General features: G+C 42.1%; 2 protein-coding genes and 1 long non-coding RNA gene across 9 annotated transcripts in view; 1 reads left to right on the top strand and 2 right to left on the bottom strand.

Annotated features, from left to right (window-relative positions):
• LIMS1 (LIM zinc finger domain containing 1) overlaps positions 1-1,815 on the bottom strand; it is a 153,667-nt gene extending 151,852 nt beyond the window's left edge. The window contains exon 1 of one of the 2 annotated variants that reach the window (XM_054475304.2): positions 1,081-1,815. In XM_054475304.2, coding sequence (XP_054331279.1) covers positions 1,081-1,112 — 32 coding nt within the window. In that variant the 5' untranslated portion in view covers positions 1,113-1,815. The remainder of the gene's footprint in view (positions 1-1,080) is intronic. The other variant, XM_054475301.2, reaches the window with a different exon arrangement.
• Positions 1,474-21,651, top strand: LOC129030224 (uncharacterized). Its single transcript, XR_010123030.1, has 3 exons — positions 1,474-1,851; positions 14,735-14,814; positions 20,969-21,651. It is a non-coding gene; the product is annotated as an uncharacterized LOC129030224 (long non-coding RNA).
• GCC2 (GRIP and coiled-coil domain containing 2) overlaps positions 17,361-21,930 on the bottom strand; it is a 66,441-nt gene continuing 61,871 nt past the window's right edge. For all 6 annotated transcript variants that reach the window (XM_054475291.2, XM_063648519.1, XM_054475296.2 and 3 more), the window contains one exon: positions 17,361-19,208. In XM_054475291.2, the coding sequence (XP_054331266.1) occupies positions 19,138-19,208 (71 nt within the window). In that variant the 3' untranslated portion in view covers positions 17,361-19,137. The remainder of the gene's footprint in view (positions 19,209-21,930) is intronic.

The following is a 21,930-nucleotide window of genomic DNA, read 5'->3' as shown; positions in this document are numbered from 1 at the left end:
CCTTCTATCTGACGGCTTTTAACATAAAGACTTTCCTGATGAAATCAATAGTGATGGTAACGAATGTTATTCGGCGCTATTAATGAAATGCGTCAGCTTGGGATCTGCCAAACTCAGTGAGCCAATATTTTCCAAACGACAAATATACGGTGTTACAATGGGTAACAGCTGCATTCAAACTGCAAGACAGACCAAGGAATTTCAACGTAACTGTGTGCAAAGGCCACTGACAGGAGCTTCAGCTGCATTCAAACTGCAAGACAGACCAAGGAATTTTAACGAAACTGTGTGAAAAGTCTGCTGACAGTAGCTTCAGATTCCACGTCCAAACCAGCCTTTGAGAAACTTCCACTTACGTAGTTTTGGTGTAGTAATAAAGAATACCCATAATTATCTGAAACAGCTATTAAGACAGTATTCGCTTTTCCAACTACACATCTGTGTAAGATCAAATTTTCTTCATATGAAAACATACCGCAACAGACTGAACTGCAAAGCAGATGGGAGAACGCAGTTGTCTCTACTAAGACAACTCAAGAGATTCACAAACTGTAAAGGGCGCCAGTCGTCCCACCAACTATTGTTTTAGCAAAACCCTATGTTGCATAAAAATGTGGTATGTACTTTAACATACCACGGATTTATTCAATGAGTTAATAGTAACTCCAGTGTCTCGGTTTTCCTTTCTAGTACAGTCTACGGAGATAGCTACCCTTCCAGGTCCTCTAGTCCCAAGAGGGGTCCTGAGACCAAGACGTCTGCGACCCGCTGATCCCTACTGCTAGAAGATAAATGATTAGCTCGGCAAATACTGATTTGTCTTAAGGAACTCTAGGAGCAGCGGGGCGGCATCAGCGCCTGTGCCACCGCGGACACCCGGGAGTGAACAGCAGCCGTCTCCTCCGCGGGCCCGCACGCAGCCACGCCGCCACCCGAGCGCTGGGGGTCCGGGCTCCGGGCCGCCCGGGGGAGGCCGCGGGGAAAGCCCGGCCGCCCGCCCGCGCCAGGCCCGGCCCGGCCCGAAGGCCCGCCGGGAGCTGCAGGGCGGACGTGGCGGGCGCCGCGCGGCGCGGCCCTTACCTGTGGGTCATCCCAGCCGCCACGCCCAGCATCTCTCGGCTTTCGGCCGCCGCCGTCTCTCAGCCCCTCGTCTCCCGGCGCCGCTCCAGCCGCGTCCTAGTCCCTCGCCGCCGCGGCCGGCTACTGGCGGGCCCGGAGCAGGAAGGAGAGAAGGGTCAGGGGCGGGCCGCGCGGGGGCGCGGGAGGCGGGGGAAAGCGAGGCGGGGGAAAGCGAGGCGGGTCGCGCGGGAAGGCGGGGGAGGGGCGGGAGCGGCTGGGCGGGGACTGGCGGGGCGGGCACGGGAGGGTGGGGACTGGAGAGGTAGGCGCGGAGGGGCGGGGCGTTGCGGGGCGGGGCGCGCATCAGACCCCGCCCCAACCCGTGGCTCGGGCCCGCCCCTATCTCAGCACCACAGGCTAGTCTGGGAGGCTGGCGCAAAGGCAGTGGGGTGGCGAGGGTAGGGGCTCCTCAGGAGCCCACGGAGTGCGGCGGTGGCTCGGGGGCCAAGTTCCCTACAACAAGGATGGCGGTGACGGGCCCAGGGAGCGGGGCCAGCTCTCCTTGCCTCGAGGCTCCTCTGATTCCACTCGCGTGGCTGCGCGGCCCTGGCAGCGGCCTTCGTCCCGGGGGTGGGAGCTCCACAGGGTTCCGCCCCGTCCTGGCGACGACGCCTGAGGGGACTCTGTGCTAAGGCTCTGTCGGGCAGGCCGGGCTTCCGGGAGGACCTGGTCTGGATGGGCCACCGCTGGGTGCCTGAGCTCTGCACGGAGCCTGCAGGCTTTGTTTAACTTGTGAGTTAAGAAAAGTTAACCTTTCTTGGAGAGTTTCCAGTCTTGCCTCTGCATCCTGTTCTTCCTTGCTAGCTCTCATTGTCTTCACCCATTCCATCTATCAAAACCTGAAATTTCGAGGCCGGCGCAGTGGCTCACGCCTGTAATCCCAGCACTTTGGGAGGCTGAGGCAGGCGGATCACCTGAGGTCAGGAGTTCGAGACCAGCCTGACCAACATGGAGAAACCCCGTCTCTACTAAAAATACAAAATTAGCCGGGCGTGGTGGTGGCACATGCCTGTAATCCCAGCTACTCGGGAGGCTGAGGCAGGAGAATCGCTTGAACTTGGGAGGCGGAGGTTGCGGTGAGCTGGAAGATCGCGCCACTGCACTCCAGCCTAGGTAACAGGAGCGAAACTCCGTCCCCCCCCCCCCCAAAAAAAGTGAAATCTCCAAAGGATCTAATAGATAAGACAGGTTATTCATCCTGAGCATAAGTGATCTCTCTCAGGGTACCTGATTCTGTAACTATACCTACTCTCTAGTAATAGAATGAAAACTTTGGTCTCCTGCCAGTCGAGGCATGTGGGAGGAAAACACTGAATCTATTTGATGTCCTCACATGAAAGTAAATTCCAAACAAAGCAAATAGTTAAATGTTCAAAAAAAAGAGATTATGAAAATACCAGAAGAAAACAAGGGAAAAAACAAAACTAAGGTTGGAGTGGTGAGAGACTTTTCAAAGAGCATATAAACCATAAAATTAAAAATTGATAAATGTAGGCCAGGCACGGTGACTCACGTGTGTAATCCCAGCACTTTGAGAGGCTGAGGCAGGTGGATCACCTGAGGTCAGGAGTTTGAGACCAGCCTGACCAACATGGTGAAACTCCATCTCTACTAAAAATACAAAAATTTCACCGGGTGTGGTGGCGGGTTCCTGTAATCCCAGCTACTTGGGAGGCTGAGGCAGGAGAACTACTTGAACCCGGGAGGCGGAGCTTGGCAGTGAGCTGAGATCGTGCCACTGCACTTCAGCCTGGGCGACAGAGTGAGACTCCGTCTCAAAAAAAAAAAAAAAAATTGAAAACGGATGAATGTACAAGGAGAGTCATTGCAGTTTTGTTTTTAAGAACTGAGAAAGTTTATTTATCCAGGACATTGTTTAAGTAAATTACGGTTTCTACCAGGAATACTCTGCAGCTGTTAAATAAGAATAGCCAATAAGTATATGAAAAAATGCTCAACATCACTAATCATTAGAGAAATGCAAATCAAAACCATGGTGAGATGTACCTCCTACCCTTTCAGATGGCTACTATCAAAAAACCAGAAAATAATGTTAGCAAGGATGTGGAGAAATTGGAACCCTTGTGCACTGTTGGAGGGAATGTAAAATGGTGCAGCTCCTGTGGAAAGCAGTAAGGCAGTTCTTTAAAAAATTCAAGATACAGTTGCCATATGATCTAGCAATTCCACTTCTGGATCTATATCCCAAAGAAGTGAAAGCAAGGTCTTGAAGAGATATTTGCATGTGCACATTCATAGTAGCATTATTCACAATACCTGAAAGTTGGAAACCACCCAAATGTCCAGAAATGGATAAATGGATAAATAAAATGTGGTACATTCATACAATGGAATATTTATCTATTCACCCTTAAAAAGGAAGGAAATTCTGGCTGGGCGTGGTGGCTCATGCCTGTAACACCAGCACTTTGGGAGGCCAAGGCAGGCAGATCAACTGAGGTCAGGAGTTTGAGACCAGCCTGGCCAACATGGTGAAACCCTATCTCTACTGAAAATACAAAAATTAACTGGGCATGGTGGCGGGCACCTGTAGTCCCAGCTACTCTGGAGGCTGAGGCAGGAGAATCAATTGAACCCAGGAGGTGGAGGTTGCAGTGAGCCGAGATCGTGCCATTGCAGTCCAGTCTGGGCAACAAGAGCAAGATGCCATCTCAAAAAAAAAAAAAAAAAAAAGGGAAGGAAATTCTGACTTATGCTGCAAAATGGATCAACCTTGAGAACGTTGCACTAAGTGAAAGAAGCAGATATAAAAAGGACAAATACTGGGCCAGGCACAGTGGCTCACACCTGTAATCCCAGCACTTTGGGAGGCCGAGGCGGGCAGATCACGAGGTCAGGAGATCGAGACCATCCTGGCTAACACGGTGAAACCCTGTCTCTACTAAAAATACAAAAAAATTAGCCGGGTGTGGTGGTGGGTGCCTGTAGTCCCAGCTACTCGGGAGGCTGAGGCAGGAGAATGGTGTGAACCCGGGAGGCGGAGCTTGCAGGGAGCCGAGATCGCGCCACTGCACTCTAGCCTGGGTGACAGAGTGAGACTCCATCTCAAAAAAAAAAAAAGCTAACTTGAAAAGAAAATTGAAGTCCCTATAATCCTACTTCCTAGATAGAATCAGTGATCTTGCACTTTTAGTGTTATTTTCTGTCTATCATAGTTATATGTATCCCAATGTAATACATATATTACTTAACATGAAAAATTTTAAGCACATAGAAATTTAAAGGAAATATGCTCATCTATGAATATTATAAAGCCACCATCTAGATTTAGCAATTAATATTTTGCAGTGTTTAATTTTTTTTCACTGTAGTTTGAAGTAAATTACTTTAAACTCTTCACCCGTAAATACTTTAGAATGCGTCTTTTTTTAAAGAAGGAATTCTTTCACAATATAATCACACAATTTTCACACCTAACACAAGTAACAGTGCTTTCTAAATGTTGTCTAATAACCAGACTATATTCACCTTTCCCTTTTTGACCCCCAAAAATGTCTTTGAGAGCTGGTTTGTTTAAATAGGGTTCTAATTAAGGAGCATAGTTTGCAATTCATTGTTTGTCTCTAAGCTTTTTAAAAATCAAGTGTAGTACCTGGCCCCCTCCTTTTTTTTTCCCTTGACTTTGAACTTATTGGAGAGACCTAGCCAGTTGACTTATAGAAGTTAGGTCAATGTTCTCACTTTCTGTATTTATCTGATTGTTTCCTCATGGTGTCCTTTAACTGTATTCTCTTTTATTTCCAGTAAAGCAGAATTTTAGGCTTGAATATAATTACATTAAACATATTGGACAACAACTCTTCACCTTTGATGCCATTTTCTTTCTTTCTTTTTTTTTGAGACGGAGTTTCACTCTTGTCACCCAGGCTGGAGTGCAGTGGCACGATCTCGGCTCACTGCAACCTCCGCCTCCTGGGTTCAAGTGATTCTCCTGCCTCAGCCTCCCACGTAGCTGGGATTGCAGGCGCTCGCCACCACGCCCAGAACATCTTTGTATTTTTAATAGAGATGGGGTTTCACCATATTGGTCAGGCTGGTCTCGAACTCCTGACCTTAGGTGATCCAACAACCTCTGCCTCCCAAAGTGCGGGGATTACAGGCATGAGCCACCATGCCCAGCCTGATGCCATTTTCTGCACATAATATCTAGTGTACCCACTATTAGAGATTCTAAGATTATAGGGTTAACTATCCATTTATCTTCTTGCCACTGGAAAGTATGCTATGGGTTGAAACACTGAGATCTTCGACATCTTTCCCTTAATGGTTTTAGCATGCGGTAATGATTCTTTCTTGCATCAGTTACTTAATTAGAAGTTGCAAAATGGTGATTAAATTATCTTCTTTTTTCTACATTTATTAACTGTCATTCTTACCTCTAAAGAACTTTCCCTCATCCACTGGGGTTATTTTGTATCTAAAACTTAGTTCCACTGCAGAGAAAGAATACATTATTCTTTATTTACCTTTAATTACCAAGTTTTAGAATAAGAAATTGAATAATAGCCACCCCCATCAGTGATGAATAAGATGGTTTGTTTTCATCTTTATTGAGTATGATTATGGACTTAAGAATTTTTATGCTTTAAATGTCTTCTAGTCAATTGTGGTTCATTACTCTTATTGATGCTCAAACTGTCAAAATGTTCCAGATTTGGCCAAGGGGAGTCCTTTCTGCTGGCTCCTGGGACCTTTTCATATGACTCCATTAGTCTTTTAAATGACTCTTTTCTTTTTTTGGAGCTTTAATATAACTTCATTAGTCCTGGTTCACTTTGTACATTCCTTACCCCAGACCTGAAATAAGCATCTCTCAAGCCTCCTGATTTCTTTTACTATGGAATTATATTTACACATTTATGATTGTTATGTCTTCTTGTTGAATTGATCCTTTAATAATTATGTAATATCCTTCTTTATTCATGGTAATCATCTTTGTTTGAAGTCTACTTTGATATTAATATAGACACTCTAATTTCCTTTTTCTTTTGCTTATTTTTTTAGATACAGGGTCTCATTCTGTTGCCCAGGCTGGAGTGCAGTGGTGTGATCATAGCTTTCTGTAACCTTAAACTACCGAGCTCAAGTGATCCTCCCACCTCAGCCTCCCAAGTAGCTAGGGTACATTATACCACGCATGCCACCATGCTGGGCTATTTAATTTTTTTTTTTTCATTTGTAGAGAAGGGATCTCATTCTGTTGCCCAGGCTGGTCTGGAACTCCTAGCCTCAAGAAATCTTCCTGCCTTGGCCTCCCAAAGTGCTAGAATTACAGGTGTAAGCCGCCACACGCAGCCTAATTTCCTTTGATTAGTATTTGCATTTTTCCATTCTTTTAATTTTATTTTTCTATATACATATTTTTGAGATGAAGTCTCACTCTGTCACCCAGGCTGGAGTGCAGTGGCACGATCTCAGCTCAGTGCAACCTCCACCTCCGAGGTTCAAGCGATTCTCCTGCCTCAGCCTCCCAAGTAGCTGGGACTACAGGTGCGTGCCATTATGCCTGGCTAATTTTTTGTATTTTTAGTAGTGACGGGGTTTCACTGTGTTAGCCAGGATGATCTCGGTCTCCTGACCTCGTGATCTGCCTGCCTTGGCCTCCCAAAGTGCTGGGATTACAGGTGTGAGCCACCAAGCCCAGCCCATTCTTTTAATTTTAATCAATTAAGTCTTTATATTGAAAGTGATCTTATTATAAATAGCATGTACTTGGGTCTTGTCTGTTTAATGTAGTCTGACAATCTCTGCCTTACAGTTGGCATATTTAGACCATTTACATTTAATGTAATTATTGATTTGGTAGGATTTAGATCTACCATTTCTAATCTGTCTTCAGGTTCACAAACTCCTATCATTGTCATCTGCATTCTGCTATTTGGCCCATCGAGTGAATTTTTGAAAACTATTAATAATACATTTTATTGTTTGAACAATTTCAGCTTATCAGAAAAGTGAGCAAACAGAAGAGAATTCCCATATGCCCTCTTACCCCAAACCCTCCCACCCCCCAGTTTCCCTTATTATTAACATCTTGCATTAGTATAGTACATTTGTTATAATTGATGAGCTATTATTAAAACTTTATTAACAATAGTCCTTTGTGGATTACATTAGAATTCATTATTGGTGTTGTATAGTCTACGGGTTTTGACAAATGTATAATGACATGTATTCATCATTACAGAATCAAACAGAATAGTTTCACTACCCTAAAAATCAGCTGTGCTACACCATTTATCCACCCTCCACATCCTCCACTCCTAACTCCTGGCAACCACTGAACTTCTTACCGTCTCGATGGTTTTGCCTTTTTCAGAATCTATATATACAATATTATAGATCATCTATATTATTATAGATCATATAGAAAGAACTAGATTTTTGGCAAGGATTTTTTTCCCACTTAATGGCTTACCTTTTCATTCTCTTAACAGTGTCCTTTGCGAGCAGAACAATTTAATTTTAGTGAAGTCCAACTTACCAATTTTTTCTTTTATGAGTCATGTTTTTGATGTCATATGTAAAAAGTCATCACCAAATCCAAGGTCACCTGAGTTTTCTCCTATGTTATCTTCTAGGAATTCTGTAGCGTTGCATTTTACATTTAGGTCTATGATCCATTTTGAGTTAATTTTTGTGAAAGGAGTGAGATCTGTGTCTAGATAAGATATACTTAGGCAGGTCCAGTGGTTCATGCCTGTAATCCCAGCACTTTGGGAGGCCAAGGTGGGCAGATCACCTGAGGCCAGGAGTTTGAGACCAGCCTCGCCAACATGGTGAAACCCCATCTCTACTAAAAATACAAACAATTAGCTGGGCTTAGTGGCGGGGGCCTGTAATCCCAGCTACTTGGGAAGCTGAGGCAGGATAATCACTTGAACCCAGGAGGCAGAGGCTGCAGTGAGCTGAGATTGCACCATTGCACTCTAGCCTGGGCAACAAGAGTGAAACTCCACCTTAGAAAAAAAAAAAAAAGATATACCTTGATGTAGCATTTTTGTTATTTATCCTATATGGTGTTTTTTGAGCTTCCTGGATCTGTTCCTTTATGTCTACCTTAGTTCATCTGGGCTGCTGTGACAAAAATATCATAAACTGGAGAGTTTTTAAACAACAGAAATTTATTTCTCACAGTTCTAGGGACTGTGATGTCCAAGACCAAGGCACTAGCAGTGTCTGGTGAGGCCCTGCTTCCTCATAGATGACGTATTCTGGCTTTGTCCTCACACGGTGTCAGGGGCTAGCTAATTCCCTGGGGCTTCTTTCATAAGTGCACTAATCTCTGTCCTGAGGATAGAGCCCTCATAACCTGATTGACTCCCAAAAGCCCCACCTCAGTACTATCATATTGAAGATTAAGTTTCAATATAACTTTCGAGGAGACACAAACATTCAGACCATAGCTGTATCTATCATTAATTTGGGGAAATTTTCAGTCACTGTTGCTTCAAATGTTTCTTCTGTTTCTTTCTCTTTCGCTTTTTTTTTTTGAGATGGAGTCTTGCTCTGTTGCCCAGGCTGGAGTGCAGTGGCACGATCTCAGCTCACTGCAAGCTCTGCCTGTCTTCCGAGTAGCTGGGACTACAGGCGCCTGCCACCACGCCTGGCTAATTTTTTATATTTTTAGTAGAGATGGGGTTTCACTGTGTTAGCCAGGATGGTCTCCATCTCCTGACCTTGTGATCTGCCCGCCTCGGCCTCCCAAAGTGCTGGGATTACAGGCTTGAGCCACCACGCCCGACTTTCTTTCTCTTTTTCTTCTCTTTCTGGTATTTCCAAAAGTCTCCATGTTCCACCTTTTGTAATTGTCTCACAGTTCTTGACTCTTGTTCTGTTTTTTCTTTTTCATTCTTTTTTCTCATTGTATGTCAGCTTTTGAAGTATCTGTTGACATCTCTTCAAGCTCACTGATTCTTTCATTGGCCATATCCATTCTTTTGATGAACCCATCAAAGGCATTCTTCATTTCTGTTATGGTGTTTTTTATTTCTAGTATTTCATTTTTATTTCTTCTTAGTGTTTTTTATCTCTTTGCTTACATTACCCATCTGTTCTTGCATGTTATGCTGTTTTTACATTAGAGCCCCTAGCATGTTAATCTTAGTTATTTTAAATTCCTGGTTGGATACTTCCAATATTTCTTTCACATCTGAGTCTGGTTCTGATGCTTGCTCTGTCTCTTCAAACTGTGGGGTTTCTTTTCTTTTAGTATGCTTTGTAATTTTTTGTTTGAGGCTGTATATGATGTACTGGGTGAAAGGAACTGAGTTAAATAAGGCTTTAGTATGGGATTTTGTGTTTCTCTGGCTAGGAGTTAGGCTTTGTTTACTATTTGCTATATAGTCATGGATGTCAGAGGCTAAAATTTCCTCCAGTGTCCTTGTGTTGTCTCCCCTGTCTTCTCTGGGGAGCTCCCTAGAGGCTTCTTTGTAAAGTAGCTCTGAGTCTTGCAGTGTCTATCCCTAATCATGGGAAAACATCAAACAAACCCATACAGCGGGACATCTGACAAAGTACCAAGTGTCAAGGATCATGGATTGAATCCTGAAACGGAGGAAGGACACTGAAGGAAAGACTGGGAAAACCTGACTGAGGTCTGGAATTTAATTAGTGATACTATACCAAGACTAATTTCGTAGTTTTGATAATTTGTTAACAGTTATGTTAACATTGGGGGTAGCTGTGCAAGGGGGTGTGAGAATGCTGTTATATCTTTAACCTTGGCCCATGGTTAAGGTGTTTCCAGTGTAAGGTCACTGTTATTCCTTGTAGTTAACATATATCTGGCACCACAGGATTCATTCTGGAATTCTCCTTGGCTTATTTATAACATTTTTTCTTTTTCTAGTAGTGAGAAACCTGGCTTTCATGCAGAGTTTACAAACGCCAATTTAAACTTTTGTTTTGTCATATGCAATGATTTTATTACCTGTATTTCAGAGCTTATGAATTTTTAATTATTCTAAGGGCTAACATAGAACTTTTTCATGTTTTCTACTCTTCAAGAGTAGGTAAGACTTTAGTTTGTAATACATTACAAAAGGAATCCTGTGGTTCTCTGAGAGCTGATTTGTCTTGGCAAAAGGCTTTAGAGAGCTGTGAGTGGTGGCTCATGCCTGTAATCCCAGCACTTTGATCTGAGACGGGTGGATCACCTGAGGCCAGAAGTTTGAGACCAGTTTGGCCAACATGGCAAAACCCCATCTCTGCTAAAAATACAAAAAATTAGCCAGGCATAATGGCATGCACCTGTAGTCCCAGCTACTTGGGAGGCTGAGGCAGGAGAATCGCTTGAACCTCAGAAGTGGAGGTTGCAGTGAGCCGAGATCGTGCCACTGCACTCCAGCCTGGGAAACAGCGAGACTCTGTCTCAAAACAAACAAAAAAACAAAACAAAACAAAAAACCAAAAAATTAGACGGGCGTGGTGGCATGCACCTATAGTCCCAGCTACTCAGGAGGCTGAGGCAGGAGAATCGCTTGAACCCAGGAGTTGGAGGTTGCCATGAGCAGAGATCATGCCGCTGCACTCTAGCCTAGGTGACACAGTGAGTATTCATCTCAAAAACAACAACAACAACAACAACAAATTAAAAAACCCAACAACAACAAAACCAGCAAACAAAAAAACTAAACAGGCTTTAGGGAAAGAGCAATCTAATTATCTGATTATATGATTGGCACTAAGATGGGAATGACTCTGGCCTAATTTCTTCAATTTACATTTTAAAATAGGAGCTTAGTTAGCCCCCAAATAATATGTAATTGATGTATTAGGGTTGGGGAGTGAATATTTCTCAAAGCAGAAGATATTTCTCAATTCTTGCTTACTTTTAGAGGTTGAAGTTCAAGGAAGCCCCTGCCTTGGCACTGTATTCCAGGGAGGTATTTGGAGTTAATTTCAGGGCTTAGCAGTGACTCTTTAGAAAAGCAGTATATGATTGAAATGTAATGTGTTACAAATGAGATCACTACAAGTAATTTAAAAATGTGCTAGTAGTGCTTTTTTTTCTGAGATGGAGTCTCACTCTGAAGCCCAGGCTGGAGTGCAGTGGCACAATCTCAGCTCACTGCAAGCTCCGCCTCCCGGGTTCACGCCATTCTCCTGCCTCAGCCTCCCTAGTAGCTGGCACTACAGGCGCCTGCCACCACGCCTGGCCAATTTTTTGTGTTTTTAGTAGAGATGGGGTTTCACCCTGTTAGCCAGGATGGTCTCGGTCTTCTGACTTCGTGATCCTCCCACCTCGGCCTCCCAAAGTGCTGGGATTACAGGCATGAGCCACTGCACCCAGCCTCTAGTAGTACTTTCATCAAAAGTAAATAGAAACATGAAATTAATTTTCACAATATATTTTATTTAAACTAATATGTTCACAATGTTAAAATTTAAACATGTAATCACTATAAAAACTACTAGTGAGATATTTCACATTACTTTTTTCATGTAAGCCTTTGAAATCTGGTGCGTATTTTATATTTACTGTACATCCTGATTTTGAATAACCACATTTCAATCTTTCAATAGCCACATGTGGCTAGTGGTTACTGTGTTAGAGCAGTTCTAGAACAAAGGAGTCCCTTTAAAAATATTTTGAAGTCATAGTCTATAAGGCAATACGAAAGCTGATCTGAATGATTTCTCCTTTTCCAGGAAAGGAAACAAAAATGAAATCATGTTAGGGCTGCATATTTTATGGGTCCCAGGAGAAACACACATAGTCTGAAAGAATGATCTCAGTCAGAAACTCAGAATGAATCATATGAATTAAACATTGGATAATGTCCAGTGCTCAGCATGTGTTTTTGGTTTATACTAAGAGCATATTATGCCACCAAATACAGATATTTACTATTATACTTAGTGTAGGAGGTATATTGAGACATTGTTCTAGACTACCACTGTTCCATATTTTGTGAAAAATTATATTGCACTTTTTTTTTTTTTGAGAGTGCGCCCAGGCTGGAGTGCAATGGTGTGATCTCAGCTCACTCCAGCCTCTGCCCCCCTGGGTTCAAGTGATTCTCCTGCCTCAGCCTCCCTAGTAGCTGGGATTACAGGTGTGTGCCACCATGTCTGGCTAATTGTTATATTTTTAGTAGAGAAGGGGTTTCATCATGTTGGCCAGGCTGGTCTCGAACTCCTGACCTCAGGTGATCCACCCGCCTCAGCCTCCCAAAGTGTTAGGATTACAGGCGTGATCCACTGCATCCAGCCTTATATTTCACTCTTTAGGAATTGTATCTTACTGTAATCTTAAACTACACTAAAATAAATAATGTCAACCTTTTGTCAAATTGCTCAGAGTAGGTTTCTACTTTGGTTATAAGGAATAAAATTCATGCTTTTGTGTACACACTAGACATCTAAAGCAATCAACTATAGTTAACAAGCAGTGCTCTTACCAAAAGGTAACTCTTTCCAGAATCTGGCACACCATTTAATATCAGTATGAGCATATGGTGGGTTTAATAATTGTTTTCCATGTTTATAAGTTTTCTTTAGTTTTATAAGCAGTTAAAAAGAATCCCTTTCACTGAAATACAATCTGTGGTGGGACTTCTAGCTTTTCTCGATCTTACACTGCTAGATTTATGTCACTGCCACAGCTATGCAATGGGTGATATTTACACTATGCTCAAACAAAGCAACCAGAAAAACCCATCACTGAATAATACAGATATTCTGAAGTCAAGCAAGCCAACTTTCATTAACAGATCAATTTCCTTAGAAAAGTTGATGAAACTAAAGACTGAAGTTCAAACAAAAAGCCCTCTCAAGGGGCTATGAATTTCTGGTAACTTATGGGGTAAGAAAAAGAGCAAGAAACTTGGAAGTAGGGAAGAGAAAAAAGAAAAGGAGCAAGAGGGGATAGCCAGCTCTCAAAAGAGTCTCCAATAGGAAAGCAAAGTCTGTATCTAGCCAGTACCAACATGTGAAGAAAGAGTGAGCATAGCAAAATTTAGAAAGATTGCTTGAAAATCAAACAGAAAACCAAACACCTGTAATCCTAGCACTTTGGGAAGACGAGGTGGGCGGATTGCCTGCACTCAGGAGTTCAAGACCAGCCTGGGCAACATGGTGAAACCTTGTCTCTACTAAAATCCAAAAAAAAAAAAAAAAAAAAAAATTAGCCGGGGGTGGGCTGGGCACGGTGGCTCACGCCTGTAATCCCAGCACTTTGGGAGGCCGAGGCAGGCAGATCATGAGGTCAGGAGATCAAGACCATCCTGGCTAACACAGTGAAACTCCATCTCTACTAAAAATACAAAAAATTAGCCGGGCGTGGTGGTGCGTGCCTGTAGTCCCAGCTACTTGGGAGGCTGAGGCAGGAGAATCACTTGAACCCAGGAGGTGGAGGTTGCAGTGGGCTGAGATCATGCCACTGTACTCCAGCCTGGTGACACAGCGACACTCGTCTCAAAAAAAAAAAAAAAAAAGTCTCTTTTGGCCAGGTGTGGTGGCTCACACCTGAAATCTCAGCACTTTGGGAGGCCGAGGTGGGCGGATCACTTGAGTCTAGGAGTTTAAGATCAGCCTAGGTAACATGGCAAAACCTCATCTCTACCAAAAACAAACAAACAAAAATTAGCCGGATGTGGTGGTGCACACCTGTAGTCCCAGCTACTTGGGAGGCTGAGGCAGGAGAATCACCTGAGACCAGGAGGCAGAGATTGCAGAGAGCTGAGACTATGCCAAGGCACTCCAGCCTGGGTGACAGAGCAAGACTCTCTCTCAAAAAAGAAAAAACAAAAAGCCTCCTTTAAAAAATGCATTTTGATGCTATAAATTTATGAGTTAATGGTTTTGGGGGCAAAAAATGTTTTCTGACATTTCAATAAGAGCTATAGACAAAGTCCAGCATTAGTCATGACTCTGGACTAAGTCTGGAAATCTGGAGTCTCTTCCCAGCTCTGGGAGGTACAAAGTTTTAAAAAATAAGTTAAGGTCAAAATGCTGGAAAACATTCAGTTTATTTCCTTATTAACTCAATTGTTTACTCATAAATGACAGTAACACTTGGTGCTATGGGTCATGCACTGAGGTCAGAACAAGGAACAGAAGAAAATGGGGTAAATTGGTAAATCTTTTTGCAGGCTGAGAAGAGAGAGAATGCTGGCATGCCTGCTCTGTGCTGGTTTTTTTTTTCTTTTGAGATGGGGTCTTGCTCTGTCGCCCAGGCTGGAGTGCAGTGGCGCAATCTCGGCTCACTGCAAGCTCCGCCTCCTGGGTTCATGCCATTCTCCTGCCTCAGCCTCCCAAGTAGCTGGGACTACAGGCACCCGCTACCATGCCTGGCTGATTTTTTGTATTTTTAGTAGAGACAGGGTTTCACCGTGTTAGCCAGGATGGTTCCGATCTCCTGACCTTGTGATATGCCCACCTTGGCCTCCCAAAGTGCTGGGATTACAGGTGTGAGCCACCGCGTCCAGCCCTCTGTGCTGGGTTTTATGATGTCATCCAATAACTCACAACTATGTAATTTATTTCCTTTTTACAGATGAAGTGGGGGCTCACAACTATGTAATTTATTTCCTTTTTACAGATAAAGAAGTGGGGGCTCACAACTATGTAATTTATTTCCTTTTTACAGATAAAGAAGTGGGGGCTCAGAGCAGTCAAGAACATGCCCCAAGTTATTCGTCAGTGAAGCGGAAATTGTGGTGTTCTTGTGTAAGTTCACAGTTTATACTTTACCATTATACTGTGCTCCAAAATATCTGATATTTACTTTCAAAGCATGTGTAGGAAGTTTACTATGACGATGCAGAGACATTGTACAGAATCCAGTCCCTTGACTCTCAGGTCCCCAGAACACTCACTTCACGATTTTGTTGACCTCTTATGTCAACTTAAACCTAGCACTCTTGGCTGGCTTTCTGTGCTCTTTGTGGGCACTCCAAAGCTTCTGTACTTACATGCTACAATTCCAGTCATAGGAAGATGCTGAGTTCTTTAGTCCCAGATCCATATTCCTGAGAAAACCTAATTGCCTAGGCTCAGGTCATAACTCTGTATCTGTTTCAGGTGATTATGGCTGGGCCTACTGCCCCTCTGTATGGTGGTGGGGCAAAAGTTCCCAGAGAGAGGCAGGGGTGACAGGGACTGTTGTCTCAAATGCTAGGCAGACATCTGGAGTGGTAACCACTACATCTGTTCACAGTGAGCACATCCTTGCAGGGAAACTGGGTTAATCATCTCTATTATTGAAACTCAGAGGTATAGTGTTTCTTCATAGGAATTTTCTTTCCTTATTTGAGATGGGGGTCTCACTTTGTTGCCCAGGCTGGAGTGCAGTGGTGTGTGATCTTGGCTCACTGCAGCCTCCCCTCCCGAGTTCAAGTGATTCCCCCACCTCAGCCTGCTGAGTAGCTGGGACTACAGGCATGGGCCAACATGCCTGGCTAATTTTTGTATTTTTAGTAGAGACAAGTTTTCACCATATTGGCCAGGCTGGTCTTGGACTCCTGACCTCAGGTGATCTGCCCACCCTGGCCTCCCTAAGTGCTGGGATTACAGGTGTGAGCTATCGCGCCCAGCCTATTTATAGAAATTTTCTATAGGTATATAAGTAATAATTTGAAGGTCACAACTAGATGCCTTTTCGTGTAACCGTATCTTGAATGGAACATTTTCTTTCTACATAGAAATTATACATAAATAACCCAATGCTTTTTAATACCCATGAAAAACCATTAGCTCAAAGACACTTGCAAAATTGTATCAGGTTGTTTTCCTTGGTGTGTATTAAGTTTGAAGCAAAGGGGATTTTCAGATACCAAGACAAAGTAGAAGTCTTCCACCAAGTTGAAATCATCACATTGCAATTTAATCATATGATACAACCAATTTTTTGATGTGTTATGCCATTCGCCAAATACCAAAAATTTTTTAGGGGAAACTTTACATCCTCAATTATACACTTCCAGCTACACCACCACCTAACATGGACTTTAAAAAGAATACAAAGTACGGTATGCCTTCTCAGTGCCTTGTTAGTAATTCAGTTACAGTTCTGCCAAACTTTCTTTAAAGGAATACAATTCTCAATCTTACACTGTTCAGAGCGCAAGCATAGCTTATTGTATACAAGAGATGTGCATCAGTTCCCACTCCTCAGGGACTGTATGAATTTGGCTTTATTTTTATTTTTTTGACGGAGTCTCACTCTGTCGCCAGGCTGGAGTGCAGTAGTGTGATTTCGGCTCACTGGACTCTGCCTCCCGGGTTCAAGTGATTCTCTTGCCTCAGCCTCCCAAGTAGCTAGGACTACAGGCGCACACCGCCATGCCCAGCTGATTTTTTTTGTGTTTTTAGTAGAGACGGGGTTTCACCATGTTGGCCAGGATGGTCTTGATCTCTTGACCTCATGATCTACCCGCTTTGGCCTCCCAAGGTGCTGGGATTACAGGCATGAGCCACTGTGCTGGGCCAAATTTGGTTCTTAGAAACCAAGGAGTTGATGTGTTCACCAGGCCCAGGGCTGAAAAGCTGCTTCTCACTAGATGCCTCTCGGTCTGGCTGCTGTATCCAGTCCTATCCAGGGTTAGCTCTGTTCCTCCTTCTTGTGGCATCTGTGTTTCTCTTTCTGCTCTGTCTCTCCCTATCTCCTAGTCCAAACATCCAAAGAAATTAATTACCTCCAGGAGATCGAGACCATCCTGGCTAACACAGTGAAACCCCGTCTCTACTAAAAATACAAAAAATTAGCTGGGCATGGTAGCAGGCGCCTGTAGTTCCAGCTACTTAAGAGGCTGAGGCAGGAGGATAGCGTGAACCTGGGAGGCAGAGCTTGCAGTGAGCTGAGATCGCGCCACTGCACTCCAGCCTGGGCGACAGAGCAAGACTCTGTCTCAAAAAAAAAAAAAAAAAATATATATATATATAAATGACCTCTGCCCCTAACTGAACAAAGCCCTTCATCTAAGGCCAACTTTGGTTGTCAGCCTTAGCCAGACACCTGCTTCTGGTCAAATCAATGTCTTGTCCACAGGGAGGCCCAGTGCTGTTTCTAGTTTTAGCTGGATGCAGGGTGTCAGACATGGCAGGTACTACGGTCTACCTGGCGGGTATCAAAGAATTGGTCAACGTTCTCTCAACAACCTAATAGGGACCAATCATGTAAGGCCAGTAGTAAAGGAGTTTGAAGTTCCCTTTCAGAAACCAATTAACAACCCCAAAGAGACAGTGTCTAACATAAAAGAGCAGCCATAAAAATATACAGTTAAACATATTTAATAGAAATATTAAAATAATCATTACACTTCCTCTCATTGCGGAAACCATGAAAGAATATGCCTTTTGTAATCAAAGTAATAATTTTTTATCATGCAAAAAAGTATTGTTATGACATTCATTAAGTAGAGACTATATTTCAAAACAAGTTTATACAGACTTCAAAAGGTCTAAAGTCAAAGAGAAAGTGAAATATATTTAAATATGATTAGTTACATTGTATGCAGCTGGCATACTCATATTCACAGTTTATAAAGTAAAAAAACTAAACTCTTCATGTCAGCTCTGAAATAGATGCATTTTCATTAATACATTCACTAGTTAGGTCTGTTCTTCTAAGACAGGAGGAAAGACAAGATATATGAGATATTTTTTAAAGAACAAACTCAACATATCCAGCAGCAAATTTCAGTTAAACTAAATTGGAAACCAATGTTCTGTGTAACCAAAGTGCAAAGTCAGTTCTCCAGCTCAGAAAGAAAATTAAGAGTACAAACTGAAGGCTTAAGAGAACTTAAGAGAGCATACTGTGTGATTAACACATAAATATTAAAAATTATCCAATTTCTGATTTAAGAACTAAAATTATCCAATTTTTGATTTAGTTTTGATCTAGTCATTAAAACATATGCAGAGGTGTCAAAGGCAAGTAACACTACCACCTAAGGTTATTCAGAGGAACTGTGAAGATGTAGCACGGACCTCTAAGATGTCTTTCTAAAATCCCTTCTGATGGAAAGCTTATGGAACACTACCTGCCAAAAACACTGAAAGCACCAGTTTTATATTTAGATACAATGCTGAGTGATATAGTCAGTTGTGATAGGTTTTTATTTGGGAAAATGGAGAGGATTCTGAAAACAGATTCATGGCTTGCATGCAGTGACACCATACCAAGAGCCTGGAGAGGCACCACGAAATCACCTCGACTCAAGTGGTGGGCCCACCTATTCAGTCAGTGTTACACTAGCCAGCTCTAGGGCTCTGACAACATAATGAGTTTTAAGATAGTATAAAAAAAAAAAGAAGTTTATTTTAAAGCAAATAACTAAATTGTAGTTTAACTTAGCATAATTAACTGCAGCATATTTACTTCATAGCCCCTTAACATGTCACTTTTACCAATAAAGCTTTTTCATTCATATTCTAATCACAAAAATTTCTCAACAATTTATAACAATCTGTAAATCTGACCTTGCAATAAATAGTCATAAAACGTTATTTTTATTTTATTACTATTATTATTTTTAGAGACAAGGTCTCGCTCTGTTCCCCGAGCTGGAGTGCAGTGGTACAATCACAGCTCACTAGCCTCAAGCGATTCTCCAGCCTCAGCCTCCCAAAGTAGTGGGATTTCAGGCATGAATCACCACACCTGGCCTTGAAACATTAAAGCCTAAATTCCAGTTGGTATGGTACCAAAATTTAGTTTAACTTCAAAATTCACAGTACTGCCGAGAAATGGGCGGGTCCTGAGGTTCCAGAGAAGTGGGGAGTGAATTCATTCCTGGTGGTTTTATTCTGGCAGCATGCACGGCAGATCACATGAGTCAGAGGGCTGTGGCCTGGTATCAACACTTCAAGCTGTTGTACTTTTACTTCAAGTTGAAACTTTTAAAATACATCTGTCATATAGATGTACAAATATATGTAGATGCAAACATATATACACACCTTTTGACAAAAGAATGATGGTAATATACATGAACCATTTTTGTAAATAGATTCTATTTGGTTAATAAAAATATTCCTTCCATCAACCTATCGAAGTCCAGACCAACTATGAAGATAGGATGCCCATCCAGAAGAACGGGAAGCATTTTCTTCCTCACCTTTGGAAAGTAAAACAAAAAAAAAGAAAAAAGAGAGTATTAAAATTTCTCAATGTAAAATCTATATTTTAGAACCACTCTACAATATAAGCAAATAATGTCTTTTTTACTGATTACATGCCTTTTTTGGGGGGGGTTCTTTTTTTTTGAGACAGGGTCTTGCTCTGTCACCCAGGCTGGAGTGCAGTGGCGTGATAAGACTTCAATGCAGCCTTGATCTCCCAGGCTCAAGTGGTTCTCCCACCTCAGCCTCCCAAGTAACTGGGACCACAAGGTGTGTGCCACCTTGCCTGGGTAATTTTCTGTTTTTTTGTAGAGATGCGGGTCTCACTGTTTTCCAGGCTGGTTTCAAACTCCTGGGCTCAAGTGATCCTCCCACTTCGGCCTCACAGTGTTGGGATTACAGTCACGAGCCACTGTACCCATCCATATGTCATTCTTTAGACACATTACTTACTAAATTTCTCTTTTTAAAGGATATACTGAATTTCCGGTTGAGCCAACTTAACAGCTAATTTTATATTTTAGCTTTAAAACACTGATAAGCAACATGAAGCAATCTAGAACTTAACCTTTAAATGGCTTTATTAAAGAAATCCAGCTATGAAAATTATGCAGAAATGATTATCTACAAACAATCCTACCAGCACATAAGAAATTCTTCCTCTATTCTGAAATACCATCTTCTCAGAACATACTTTGATGTTATGAATCAATGTTTGTTCTTGAACATTATTTATTGTCTTTCTCTATTAAACAATTCCAAAATAAAATTTCCAGCACAACTAAATATTGTTGACAATAAGGGGATTTAAAAAAAATTCTTTTAAAACAGAAGCTTATATACAACTTAGAATCTAAAACCAATAGATTTATGGTAAACCTTAAAAGTGAACCAAAACAAACAAAAACCAAAGTTTTAATCATTTAAAAATCATGTTTATTGAGGTACAACCTACTTATAGTAAAACCTGCCATTTTCAGCATATAGCACTGAGTCTTGACAAATGCAGAGTTATGTACCACCACCGACCAAGGCCTGGCACATTTTTACCTCCTCCAAGTTCTCCCTGGCTGCTTCTCCCACTCCCTGGCAACCACTAACCTGCTCTCTGTCCTTATAGTTCTACTTTTCTCAGAGTGCCATGTAAGTAGAATCACACTGCACATAGTATTCTGAGTCTGACCTCTGTCAACTGGCATAATGCATTTGAGAATTATCCATGTTGCTGTACTGGCAGTGCATTCTTTTTTATTGCTGAGCAGTATTCAATTGCATGGCTGTACCAGTTTGTTTATTCATTTGCCAAGTGAAGGATAACTGAGATCTTCCTTGTTTTTAGCAATTTTAAAGAAAGTTTCTATGAATAATTGTATACAGGTTTTTAATTAAATGTTTTGGAGATATAATTCATATACCACATAATTCACCTTTTTAAAGTGCATAATTCACTGGTTTTTAATATATTCACAAGGTTTGTACATAGGTTTTTGTGTGAATACTGGTTTTCATTCCTCTTGGATAAAGATTTAATTTGGTATTACCCTTCCAGACACCTTTCTGTGTTTTCATATGTATCTATGTATGACAGTTTGACCTTAGGCAGAGTAGCAGTTTCAAAATTTTACATGGGGAAACTTTCTAGAGTTAAAGCCATTTTATTTTTCTGTTCTGTCTGGTTTTATCTGCGTGTTATTTACAATCTGCTGCATAACAAATTACTACAACCTTAGTACCTTAACACATATTTATTTCACAGTTTTTGTGGGTCAGGAGATCAGAAATGGTTCTATTTCAAGGTCTCTCATAGGGCTGCAATCAAGATGTTGGCATGCCTGGGGTCTCATCTGAAGGCTGGACTGGAGAAGAATCTACTTCCAAACTTATGTGGTAGTTGGAAGAATTTAGTTCCTCAAGGCTGCTAAACTGGTGGCCTGTGTTCCTTGCCTCTGGGATGGTAGCTTGCTTCAACCAAGTGTGCAAGCAGAGAAGACACTAGCACGACAGAAGCCACAATCTCTTGTAATCTATCATTTTTGCTGTATTCTACTGGTTAAAAATAACTCATTAGGTTAAGCCTACTGGATCTCAAGGGGAAGAGATTATACAAAGGCATGAATTTCTGGAGGAGGGAATGAGGGCAAAGAATTCTGAGAAGTCTGTCTTCCACAATCTGAAGAACTTCTAGAAAGTAGGAGGAAGCGATATTGCTTAGGGATGGACAACTTGGCACTGGTTGTGTTCCAAGTGAGGTAACCTTGTTCCCAAGAATAAAGAGAACCAGATGTCTGTAAACGTTTCCCTGAACTGAAATGCAGATTGTTGTATGTTCACCTGAAATGAATGGTATAAGCTGAATATAAGATTTTTGACAAAATAAAAATTTTGCTGTGTTCTCAGATCTGGCAGGCTCCTGCCCTTGTGCAAACAATGTTCCTGGCAGCTATTCATCTCCTTAGGTAAATAAGAATTGAAGAAAAGCTGTGCTGAGATAGGGTGCATTGGCTCTTGCTTTGGAAGGTTGTTTTCTGATAAGGTTCTATATCCTCTGCAAATCAAATCAGGCACTTACAGTGTGAGTATGCATTCTCTTCCTGCCAGTCTGGGGATGATCAAAAAACCTATAACAGCTTGGCCTATTTTCCTATTGGGTTGCTGGGCTTTTTTTCCTCTTTATTTACTTGTAGAGAGTTTTAGACCTCTGTGTATGTATGGTGTACA

The sequence above is a fragment of the Pongo pygmaeus genome, chromosome 12, assembly GCF_028885625.2.
Source record: "Pongo pygmaeus isolate AG05252 chromosome 12, NHGRI_mPonPyg2-v2.0_pri, whole genome shotgun sequence".
NCBI lineage: Eukaryota > Metazoa > Chordata > Mammalia > Primates > Hominidae > Pongo > Pongo pygmaeus.
Note: the sequence above shows the minus strand (reverse complement) of the source record. Positions and strands in the feature narration are given on the sequence as shown.